Genomic DNA, 11,675 nt, shown 5'->3' with positions numbered 1-11,675 from the left:
GTGATAAGCGGCAAGCTATAAAGATGCGCGCTGGCTGGCCAACGTTTCAGTTGGATCTTTGAGAGCATCAGACGTAGCCATCAAAAGTAGCGCCTCTATCTATCTGTGTATACATTAGTGTTTGTGCTTAAAACATTGATAAGCAAGCAATTACAACAATTTAAATTTAATACGTAAAAAACAAATCACCAAATCGAATTAAATCAACAAACATAGTGATTTAAGTGAAAATCGCACAAAATGGAAGTTCCACCTCCTCTAGTGCTAAAACGCCCGCTATATGTGCCGAGCAAAACGTTGATGGGCCCAGGACCCTCAAATTGCTCCCAACGTGTACTAGAGGCCATGAGCAATCCCATTCTGGGTCAGTTGCATCCCGAGTGCCTCCAGGTTGGTTTAAAAATGCAGCTTTGCCAATAATCATGTTCTGGTCCAAGTCAGACGTGATCAAGAAGTAAAACGAATACGTTAATGATCAGATACTGATCAGATAACACACACAATTACACACGTATTTTTAAGAAAATAAACTTTTATGTTTAGCCTAAATGCGATCTATCCAAAGCACATTTCTTATTTGCCTTTGCCTTATGCAGAGAAAAGAAATTCCATTTCAATGCGAATTACGTTTCATTTTCTCTCCATAAAACTAAGAACTCCAGACATTAGAAGGTGACATGTTAATATTTTTTAAATAATCATTTTCATTTATATATTAGTAATTGCGTTACATCTCCCGCTTTTATGTGAGATATCAAGTAGCTCTCTCGCAGCTCACCTCTCTTTAAAACTTGTAGAAGCCTCAAAACTGAACAGGCATTCTGAGTGTTATCTTTTAGTTACGCAAGCATGGGCGCGAAGAACTAGCACCACTTAATCGGCGTTAACAAAGTTTAGTCTAGGAACTAACCCATGATTAATAGAAGCAAGTGAAAATCTAGTATTTACTCAAACAAATGTCTATCCAAATACAGTACACAAAAGGGAAAAAGCGTTGAAATCCCTGGGCTGTGAATTATCGATTAGAAAATTAGACAGGAGCATTGTTTCTATTTAAAATATACTTATCTGTACATAACATCCACATTGGTGTAAAGCATAGGAATTTAAACTAATTAAAATCCCAATAGCTTTTAAATTGTTTATAGTTAAGGACGTAACTAATTGACATTTCGGTGTGCATTGAGGGAAACTTTACAAAATCGCAGGAATAGGTTTTGAAACTGAACTCCTTTATACAATATAGTGGACATTCGTTTTCTATTGGGGAAAGCCGATAACGACAATTAAACTATTCTCTTGCCCGTATAAACCTTACAATTCTAATTCATCTATCCTATGCATGGATATTAGGGGCGTATGCTTCTGAAAATCTTAGAAGGTGCTGCTGTCGCTGCAGCTGGCGCGGAACCCTCCGGCATGATGGCGCTTGCTCCTGACTGTCATTTTCTTGCCACGAAACGGCGCATTCTTTGCTTTCCTGGCGTTTATCCTTGTGTCCATTTGCATTCGACTCAGTAGTGCTCGACTCTTCGTTGTCACTGGAATCTGATTCGGTGTTGCTACTGGAGGAAGATGACGAAGGCGAAGAGTCTTTTTGTCTTTGGCGGCGACATCGAGGATTTTTGTTTTGTTACCGTTAGTTCTCTTCCCCTTGCACTTCCTGTACTCCTTGTAAGCATGATGGTGCTTGTGTTTCACTTGGTGGTTTATTGGCTTTATGATAGCCCCGACTAGCTCCTTACTGCGCTTGCAAGATTAGCGACCAGCTTTCGTTATTCCTGCCAATTTTGTAGATGAATTGCTTTCTCCAGTGCCTAGTTTTTCAGTTTCCTTTGAGTCTAGCCCCACTCAGCTTTGTCACGCATTCTCGACCAATCTCATTTTTAAAATACACCTTAAGGCACTGGTATGTGCCTGGTAAGCGGGCCGTATAGCCGCCTTTCTTGTAAGCCGAAGGGATGTATTTTTTTTTGCGTTTGTGAGGGAGTGGTTCATATTTGTAACTAACTGATTCATCTTAAAATTTGGAAAAAAGTTTATTGTCTGTGAGGATTGTGGGTATCGTTTGATTATGAAGTCTTCTTTGTGCTTATTCCGTCAACACGAGGAACTAAAGATAATGATGACGATATTTATACGCATTCACTTGATTTTATTTTAAATTAAATGCGTATTCCTAAAAGCGACTCGATCGGACCAATATATAATGTAAATGCCACTTCAATTACAAAACGAAAAATAAGCCATACTTGGGATAACTTTCTTCTTTCTGAAAATGATCTTTAAAATTTATGTGATAAACGAAATAAATAACAAGTAATATAAAAAACGTCATAATGCTTGTGTTTAAAATTATTTATAATTGGCGTCGCAACAATGCGAATTCTTACTTCTTAAGAACGTTGTATGGATTCATATTAGAGTGCAAAGTACTCGCATATACTTTAGTGACGGCCTTTCTTTTGCTTTTTTTATTCCGCAGATCATGGACGAGATAAAAGAGGGCATCAAGTATATATTTCAGACACTGAACGATGCAACAATGTGCATCAGTGGCTCTGGCCACAGCGGCATGGAGGCCGCTATGAGCAATCTAATCGAAGACGGCGACGTCGTACTCACGGGCATCTGTGGTATTTGGGGTCATCGTGCCGCCGACATGGCGCGTCGTTATGGAGCAGACGTGCGCTACGTTGAGGCCAGCTTCGGACGTTCGCTATCGCTAGAGGAAATAAAGTTTGCTTTTCACACACACAAGCCGAGGGTTTTCTTTATGGCCCAAGGAGATTCATCCACTGGAATACTCCAAGGTCATATTCGAGAGATTGGCGAGCTGTGTCGTCAGTACGACTGTTTTCTGGTGGTGGACGTAGTTGCGTCTCTCGGTGGCACTGAGTTTTTCATGGACGAGTGGAAGGTTGATGTGGCATACACCGGCTCTCAAAAGGCGTTGGGTGCACCGGCCGGCATCACCCCCATATCGTTTAGCAAGCGTGCCTTAACCCACATCCGACAACGTAAAACAAAACCGAAAGTCTACTACTTTGATATACTACTTGTGGGTCAGTATTGGGGGTGCTATGGCATGCCCCGCATTTACCATCACACCATCTCCTCAACCCTGCTGTACGGATTGCGCGAGGCCTTGGCGAACTTTTGTGCCATGGGTCTCAAGTCGGTAGTGCATAGACATAAGGAATGCTCGACGCGGCTGCAGTTGGGCATTGAGGAACTGGGCCTGGAAATGTTTGTGGCACACGAATCAGAACGATTGTCTACAGTAAATGCTATAAAGGTGCCTTTCGGCGTGGACTGGAGGAAGGTTGCCGAGTATGCTATGCGGAAGTGAGTGGAACTCTCAGAATTCTGTTTATCTATTTCTAATATTTAACCTATGTATTTGTAGATATAACTTGGAAATAAGTGGCGGCCTGGGACCCACGGTAGAGCATGTTTTTCGCATTGGCCTCATGGGTGAGAATGCGACGGTGGAGAAAGTCGATATGGTGTTAAGTATTTTGCATGAGGCCATACAGAGTATAAAGCAACGAGCACCGAATGTGGAGCGGTCAAAAATATGAATATACTGTGTACAAACAAATAAAATATCTTGCACTTTATTTTCAAAGCCCAGGGAATTCCCTTCAATGTGGTACTGCTTGATAGAATGGAAATACATTTATCTAAAAACTTCAGAGTTAAATATTTTTAAGGCTCTTTATCAATTGGGGTCCTTTTTATGAAACTATCATAAATTATTATTTACATAAAATGTATCTTAATTTTTGTAAGTAAAAACACATTTTGGTCGATCGAAAATGCATTTCATTTTAGGGCAAGGGGTGGCAACGCTACTTCACTCATTGTTTGCTTTATGTATTTGCATAAGATTGTACGCATGTAAATGAAATTTAAATGCCAAAAGTGTGGAATTGGTAAACATGCGGGATGGCGTCTTTTTTGAATATATTTCTGGAAATAATAGCCATAAGGTACAATATGAATAGGTGGCAACGCAACCATTTGAATTGTTTCTGCCGACCGACTGCTTGAACTGTTTTGTGTGGTCAAATGACGAACAGCTGATTCGCAAATTTAAACAAATCGAAGGTTGCAGGAATGGGAATAGCAGCAACGTAGTTTTTTTTAATAATGCAGGTGCGGATATATATATAAATAGTCCCACCTTTAAAATTGGAATGGTGCACATTGCTTTAATGGAAAACGTATAATTAATTGAACATCGTATCGCAGAAGAAATCCTGCAATAATTTGCGAATGCAATACATTTTTTAACCCAGCAGCAATGGTATAATTTAACCCTTTCTACTTTTTACTTGACAACTGCTTGAGGAATATGAGCGAGTTGTTGGGCCCCACGTGCAGTTTACGAACCACGAACATGTGGATCATCCTTTGGCCAAAACAAATATTGCACAACGCACATACATATGTATATATATAGCTTAAAGTTTATTGAGTGCCAATAAACCGATTCATTAATGAACATTGTCACTCACATAGTAAAAAAAACAAAAAAAAATTGTACACTTATTGTTTATTTGTTGTCAGTGAACAGGATTCACGTTCTTATTTCATCCATGTGTATAACTTCTCCACCTTAAGCATAGTTACATCTGTAAGCTGCTTAGCCCTGCTTTTGAGCCAACTCGCGAGCCTTGGCGCGCTCCAGTTTGGCAATGCGAGCCAAGCTCTTGGAGCCAAGAATACCACCGCCCCAGTGACGACGGATTTCGTCGTGGCGTTCGTTGAAGTTCGTCTTGACTGCCTCCAGAACCTTGCCCAAATTAGCCTTATCGTTGGCCTCGACAGTGGTCAAAGCCACGGCAGTGCAGGTCTTGCGGCGTACCAGACGCCCAAGGCGAGCCTTGCCCTTCACAATGCAGTAGGGCACGCCCATCTTGCGGCACAAGGCAGGCAAGAAGAGAACCAGCTAAAATGCAATAAAAGCTCTCATTAGTAAAAAAGACACATGGGGTAAGGTTTTGCGTGTTGCGTGCCCGACCGTTGTCCGTTGCAAACAATCAGCTGTCAATTTGCCACATTATGTTGTGAACACTTGTCGTGGACACGTTCAGGTGAAGAAATTCAATTAACATCATTTGAGAGAGCGGGACAACTGCCAAGTCACGCGGCACAGCATACAGAAATTTATATCGAGCTGGTAAACTCACCTCGAGAGGATCGACATCATGAGCGATGACAACCAATTGAGCCTTCTTTTGCTCAACCAACTTGGTGACGGTGTTGGTGCCGGCAGACACGTAGCTGGGCTTCTTCTTGGGCTCTACATCCTTGCCCTTGGCCTTAGCCTCAGCAATTTTCTTCAAGCGCTGTTTCTTGGCCAATGGCGACTCTGGGCGGTATTTCTCCAGCAGCTTGAATAGCTTCACAGCAGTGGTCTTGTCCAGGGTCTGGCTGAACTGGTGAATTGGTGGGGGCACCTTCAAGCGCTTCTGCAGCACGGCCTTCTGGCGCTGCACGCGAATGTATTTAGGCCATCTGACGAAGCGTGACAAATCGCGTTTGGGCTGAATGTTTTGTCCTGTTTAAAGAAGTGTTTTTATAGTTATCAATTTAGTAAAAGCTTTATATACTCGTACTTACCGATGCCAAAGTTCTTAGGACGCTTCTCGAAGAGCTGGTTGACAACCTTCTTGACAACTGGCTTCTTTACAGCCAATGGTGCCGGAGCAACCTTCTTGGTGACTGGCTTCTTCTTTGGCCTTGGCTGTGGTGTTTAATTGAATTGCAGACGCAAAAAAATAATAATCATTACTATATTGTATGGTAATATTGATGTAAATTGCTATTCCACTGTAAACACAAACAAACATTTACACAGCGCAGAAAAAAAAAGATACACGGCACCAACCACATAAATGTTCACTACGTTTGATTATTTGCGGTATTTACCTTCTTAACAACCATTTTCAAACGATTTTATTGAAAGATGCTAAAGAAATTAGCAGATTAAATTGCGGCAGCCACGTCTACTCAAAGCGACGTGCGCGTTACGAAAGAAAGAGACGGAACGGAAGGCTAGCCGAATTCGGTCACGAAGGTGAGCCGAAGTTAGCACGAGCGGCAAAAACAGGGTTGTACATCGTACTCTAGACATTTGGCAAACGATTATAGTTCATATAATTTGTAATATAATATCGATATATTGGAGCTAGTCGATATGTTGATGGTCGTCGGCGTTTATATGAGACATCAGACAAATGTTAATGTTCTTGGTATTTTACATAGCCGGTATGAATAGGTTTTCTTAGTAGTGTAGTGTATAGTATATAAGCAAATATGCAATGACGGCAGATTCATTACATCCAATATTTATTAGAACATAATTTAATATTAAATCTGGATTTTATTATGGGGCTTATTATTTAAAATATTTATAAAACTGATTTGATTTGTTTTCATTTTGATTTAGATAAATCAATCGTTTGAAAACGCTTTGATTAATGGGCTATATTTTCATGAAGAAACGAGTTGTTGGTTTGAAAACTTCGAGCAAATATCGGCACCTCATCGATTTCTTCGCATGTTTGCATCAATGTATACGACATTGACATTGTTTTCATTCCGACTTACATCTCTAATAAAGAGGTCGAACGGAAGTAGATTTATTGTCAAATTTGACAGCTGCGGCACTGAGTTGCAATCCTGACAGCGCTTAGTGTTCTGACAAGAGGTGGCGCTTCAGTAATTTTTTTAACCTGCCGCCGATTACGGTAGATCCGTAGACGAGCATGTGTGTAGATACAAATTATCGAATTTCACTGATCGACGCAAGTGCGATCTCCAATATTTTTAATTGGCTTGTCTCTACTGCATTATTAATAAAATAAAATAAATTATAAATAAATGTACAAAGTGCACACAGCCAAAGTGTTTTGTGCGGTTTTATTTATTTAATTCAGTGTGATTCGGTGAAGTGCACTACGAATTGCAGTCCAAGAAAATACTCCCATACCCAGCCAGTCCACCATTTTTATTTTCTTTGTTTATTTTGTGTTCATCTTTCGTCGTTGCACTGCTAGCGCACCACGCATGTGTGTGTGCGTGTAAGTACATTGCTTGTTGGGAATGTTTAAATAGGAAAATAAACAAATCGCTGATTACTACATAGGCGCGGCGTCCTAAAAGTGATCCACAGAATCTCCGTTGCAAGTTCAAAAAGCAACAAGAAAAGCCATCACGGAAAAAATGAAATGAGTTGATAACGCAAGCGCAGGAATTCGGGTGTGCGAGAGTGTGTGCGCACACAGCCTGCTGCAATGGCAAGCCATGGCAGTGTTGGTGTTTCGGTTGCCGGTTGCAATAACAACGGTACTGGTGCCGGTGCTGGAGTTGGAGGCGGAGGCACTACCAATGGCGTTAATCACACTCATGCTGTTTGCGTTTGGGAGTTTGAATCCCGTGGGGGCAAGTGGTTGCCCTATTCACCAGCCGTGTCCCAGCATCTAGAACGGGCGCATGCCAAGAAATTGACACGCGTTATGCTTAGTGATGCTGATCCCAGCCTGGAGCAGTACTATGTGAACGTTCGCACCATGACCCAGGAATCGGACACGGATTCGGAGGCGGGTCTGCTTACGATTGGTGTGCGGCGCATGTTCTATGCGCCCAGCTCGCCAGCGGGCAAGGGCACCAAATGGGAATGGTCCGGTGGTAGTGCGGATAGCAACAGTGATTGGCGGCCCTACAATATGCATGTGCAATGCATTATTGAGGATGCTTGGGCACGGGTAAGTGGCAATTAAGGTGACATTACCCACAGTTTTATACACCATTTGCCATCGTTTCTTCACCACAGGGCGAGCAGACGTTGGATTTGTGCAACACCAACCTTGGCTTGCCATACACCATTAACTTTTGCAATCTGACGCAAATACGCCAACCCAGTGGACCCATCCGGAGTATACGCCGCACGCAGCAGGCTCCCTATCCATTGGTTAAGCTGACGCCACAACAGGCATTGCAGTTCAAGGGTAGGTGATGATCCAGCTATATGCTTACAATAGCGACTAATTTGAATTTCTTGAAATTGTTAACAGCGAGTAATAACAACTGCAATGACTATGGTCAGAAACGCAACACACTGCCCAAAATTGGAGCAGGTCTGGGTGCGGAAACCAATTCCCTGCATCGCAGCATTTTGCCTATGAGCAGCAGTACCTTACACCATCGCCAGCAACATCCGTTGCCCACGTCTGTGACAGCAGGCTCATCCTCGAGCAGTTCATCGTTGAACAGTCATCATCATGCACACCACAACCATCAACAGCAGCAACATCATCACGCTCATCAGCAGCAACAGCATCAGCAGCAACATCATCATCAACAGCAAGCAACATCGCGAAAGCCGAACAAAAAGCATAGTGAAATCTCAACAACGAATCTGCGACAGATACTAAATAATCTGAATATATTTGGGAGCAGCACTAAGCACACATCCATGACTACCGCCTCCTCCTCATCTTCATCGGCCTCGTTGTCCACGCATACGACCAACTCATCGCTGCATCATCACATGCCGCACTTCTCGCATGGCAAAAATATGTTAACCTCTTCCATGAATAGCCATCATAGTCGCTGCTCGGAAGGCTCGCTGCAATCTCAGCGCAGCAGTCGCCTGGGATCACATCGTTCGCGATCACGCACACGCGCCTCCGACACCGACACGAACAGCATGAAGTCGCATCGTCGACGTCCTAGCGTCGATACCGTTTCGACGTACCTCAGCCACGAGAGCAAGGAGAGCTTGCGTAGCCGTAATTTTGCCATATCTGTGAATGATCTGCTCGACTGTTCGTTGGGCAGTGATGAGGTTTTTGTGCCATCGTTGCCGCCATCATCCCTTGGCGAACGGGCGCCCGTGCCGCCACCGTTGCCGCACCATCAACATCAGCAACATCAGCAGCAACAGCACCAACAGCAGCAACAACAGCAACAGCAGCAATCAATCGCTGGTTCGATTGTGGGCGTAGACCCAGCCAGCGACATGATATCGCGGTTTGTCAAGGTTGTAGAGCCGCCTCTTTGGCCAAATGCCCAGCCCTGTCCCATGTGTATGGAAGAGTTGGTACATTCAGCCCAAAATCCCGCCATATCGTTGAGTCGTTGTCAGCATCTAATGCATTTGCAGTGTCTCAATGGCATGATTATAGCCCAGCAAAGTGATCTGAACAAGGTAAGTGTGAAGCCAGAGTCCAATTAAACAGTACCTTATGCTGTCTTTCTCTCTCCCTCTCTGTCTCGCGCTACCTATCTCTCTCGCCTGGCAGAATCTCTTCATCGAGTGTCCGGTGTGTGGCATTGTCTATGGCGAAAAAGTGGGCAATCAACCAATTGGCAGCATGTCCTGGAGCATTATTAGCAAAAGTTTGCCCGGCCACGAGGGTCAAAATACCATACAAATTGTTTACGAGTAAGTACAACAAATAAATCTAGAAATGTTTGCAGAAAACGTGCTGTTGTGAAGACCAGCAACATTTGTAAACTACTGTGACAATTATAAACTATAAAGAGACAAGTCGAATTAAAAAAGAGGTCCTTCTACCAATTTCATTGGTAAAGTTAAACTATCAACAAAAGTAAATAAATTAAAATACTAAAATGAAAAGTAGTTTACGACACATTCATCCTTGTTTTGATTGAAAATATGATCTCAAAAGTTGAAATATTTGTAAGTTAAGACAAAAGCTATTATTATATTATATTGAGCTAAGTTATAGCAATGATGTTGTAAGAACATGTGTAGCGTGTGGATTGTAATGATTCTTGCTACTTCTTAAAAACTTTTAAGGATTAATTAAGAATTAATTAATTAAGTCTAAATACATAAGTTTTAATTAAAGCCCATTTCCTAAATAATTTCTCTAAATTATGTTCTATTATTTTCTAATTTTTCAGCATTGCCTCGGGACTACAAACTGCTGAGCATCCTCATCCGGGCCGTGCTTTCTTCGCTGTCGGGTTTCCACGCGTCTGTTACTTGCCCGATTGCCCATTGGGTCGAAAGGTGCTGCGTTTTCTTAAGATCGCGTTCGACAGACGTCTGCTATTCTCGATTGGGCGTTCGGTTACCACTGGACGTGAGGATGTGGTCATTTGGAATAGCGTCGATCACAAGACACAATTCAATATGTTTCCCGATCCCACCTATTTGCAGCGCACAATGCAGCAGTTGGTGCATTTGGGCGTTACGGACTGAATGTATAACTATTCCCCGGAACTCTCGCCTATCCTGCTTGCTTCGTAAAAACTCTCCTTAAACATACATAAATGTGTATTGTATCCCCTACTTGCTAAATCTCAGTGTGTGTGCAATCTTCTATACATATGCATATTTATGTCCGCCAGTGTTCGAGCTGCTCGAACCCTAAACTCCCATTAACTGCAATCGTAAGCAGGCGCCAGCGTCACCTTACAATATTGGTTGCGCTGCAATTTTTTGGCCTAGTTATTTTTTTTATATATATACATATATACTATTATTATTATTATTATTTTTGTGTGTGTTTTTAAACATGTTCTTCCATCGGTAGCTCATAGGTTTCTCATAAGTTTTGTGTTATGTTTCTTTCGCTATTACGTAAGAACATTTCCATTTCCAATTATCAATATGTCTTTGTTTCTGTTTGGGCAGCTGTATGAAACTCTCAGCACACCTATTGCATACAAATTCATAATAATAGTATTTAGTTAACGTATGTACGTTAGGCTAAGGATTCCATTACATTTTCTCATATCATATATACGATACATTCATGCAGAAATACATGCATTCACATTTATGTATTCAAATGCTGCCCATTCCCATCATTATATATTGATAGTAATCATAAGACACAAGCACACATCGCATATGTACATATACATATATACAAGTTCATATGTATGCCGTATTGTACTGTATTGTATTTTAAGCTGTGCCAAAATTGTAACATTTTTGTTGAACGTTTTCTTCCCTCGTAAGTCTATTTAACAATTATTATTGTGTAGAGTCTTTTTATTTGGCCACTTCCATTAGTTTTTAAGCACTTTAAAGTATACATGTGCATGAGAAATTGATTTGTGATTTCATTTTGAATTTAATTGTCTATGCAGACGCAATTTTATGCATTAATGACTACATACATACATACATAAATACACACATATATACACACATACTACTTACATAATATGTAATTGTATTTCATCATGATTTTTTGTTGCTTTCATATTGATATCATCAGGACATTTTAAAGTTTTAAAACAGCTAGCGGGCAGGCAGCGCAAGCAGCCCCCGGCATTTTAGATAACTAAGCTGTATTTAGCACTGATTAGTTTTTAGAGAAATCATTAATATTATATACGCCTAAGCTATATAGTTCAAATAAAAATTTCATCAATTTTACATGTTCATATTTCTCTACAATTACCATATATTTTTGGGAAGAACAAAGTGGGTCAGCATACAAAATTGTGTATATTTTTTAATGTTTCTCACATTGAGTCCAGCTGACTGTCATTTAACTATAACTATACATACATATAAAATTTACATATATATACATATATCGAGCAATGAAACACACAACTCTCGACTGGGCTATGTAGCAATCATTTTAAAAAGTGGACAAATCCACAATAGTTAC

The 11,675-nt window shown here is 41.2% G+C and overlaps 3 protein-coding genes across 4 annotated transcripts; 2 read left to right on the top strand and 1 right to left on the bottom strand.

The window, feature by feature from the left end:
• The first annotated feature begins 113 nt into the window (after positions 1–113).
• LOC115628848 (serine--pyruvate aminotransferase, mitochondrial) lies at positions 114–3,706 on the top strand. Its single transcript, XM_030525097.1, has 3 exons — positions 114–390; positions 2,486–3,348; positions 3,410–3,706. Exons 1-3 carry the CDS (start codon positions 241–243, stop codon positions 3,582–3,584), a joined length of 1,188 nt encoding a protein of 395 aa, XP_030380957.1. The 5' UTR covers positions 114–240; the 3' UTR covers positions 3,585–3,706.
• An 835-nt stretch (positions 3,707–4,541) lies between these two features.
• Positions 4,542–6,074, bottom strand: LOC115628812 (60S ribosomal protein L7a). The gene is made up of 4 exons (XM_030525037.1): positions 5,941–6,074; positions 5,632–5,755; positions 5,199–5,569; positions 4,542–4,957 (listed from the first exon to the last, which is right to left on the bottom strand). The coding sequence occupies exons 1-4, from the start codon at positions 5,953–5,955 to the stop codon at positions 4,652–4,654; spliced, it is 816 nt and encodes a 271-aa protein (XP_030380897.1). The 5' UTR covers positions 5,956–6,074; the 3' UTR covers positions 4,542–4,651.
• A 779-nt stretch (positions 6,075–6,853) lies between these two features.
• Positions 6,854–11,434, top strand: LOC115628816 (protein deltex). 2 transcript variants are annotated; one of them, XM_030525042.1, is made up of 6 exons: positions 6,854–7,094; positions 7,160–7,778; positions 7,847–8,021; positions 8,088–9,223; positions 9,318–9,460; positions 9,946–10,246. In XM_030525042.1, the coding sequence occupies exons 2-6, from the start codon at positions 7,308–7,310 to the stop codon at positions 10,244–10,246; spliced, it is 2,226 nt and encodes a 741-aa protein (XP_030380902.1). In that variant the 5' UTR covers positions 6,854–7,094; positions 7,160–7,307. The 2 variants fall into 2 exon arrangements, with proteins under 2 accessions (XP_030380902.1, XP_030380903.1); XM_030525043.1 differs by having other exon boundaries at positions 6,855–7,778; positions 9,946–11,434.
• The last annotated feature ends 241 nt before the right edge of the window (positions 11,435–11,675 follow it).

This window comes from Scaptodrosophila lebanonensis, unplaced genomic scaffold, assembly GCF_003285725.1.
Source record: "Scaptodrosophila lebanonensis strain 11010-0011.00,11010-0021.00 unplaced genomic scaffold, SlebRS2 tig00000129-arrow-arrow-pilon, whole genome shotgun sequence".
Classification (NCBI taxonomy): domain Eukaryota; kingdom Metazoa; phylum Arthropoda; class Insecta; order Diptera; family Drosophilidae; genus Scaptodrosophila; species Scaptodrosophila lebanonensis.
Note: the sequence above shows the minus strand (reverse complement) of the source record. Positions and strands in the feature narration are given on the sequence as shown.

Coding starts and splice junctions, on each gene's coding strand:
- LOC115628848 (XM_030525097.1), top strand. CDS start 241: ATGGAAGTTCCACCTCCTCTAGTGCTAAAACGCCCGCTATATGTGCCG. Junction 391..2,485: donor TGCATCCCGAGTGCCTCCAG/GTTGGTTTAAAA, acceptor TTTATTCCGCAG/ATCATGGACGAGATAAAAGA. Junction 3,349..3,409: donor GCCGAGTATGCTATGCGGAA/GTGAGTGGAACT, acceptor ATGTATTTGTAG/ATATAACTTGGAAATAAGTG.
- LOC115628812 (XM_030525037.1), bottom strand. Junction 5,570..5,631: donor TCCTAAGAACTTTGGCATCG/GTAAGTACGAGT, acceptor TTCTTTAAACAG/GACAAAACATTCAGCCCAAA. Junction 4,958..5,198: donor ATGATGTCGATCCTCTCGAG/GTGAGTTTACCA, acceptor ATTGCATTTTAG/CTGGTTCTCTTCTTGCCTGC.
- LOC115628816 (XM_030525043.1), top strand. CDS start 7,308: ATGGCAAGCCATGGCAGTGTTGGTGTTTCGGTTGCCGGTTGCAATAAC. Junction 7,779..7,846: donor TTGAGGATGCTTGGGCACGG/GTAAGTGGCAAT, acceptor TCTTCACCACAG/GGCGAGCAGACGTTGGATTT. Junction 9,461..9,945: donor ACCATACAAATTGTTTACGA/GTAAGTACAACA, acceptor CTAATTTTTCAG/CATTGCCTCGGGACTACAAA.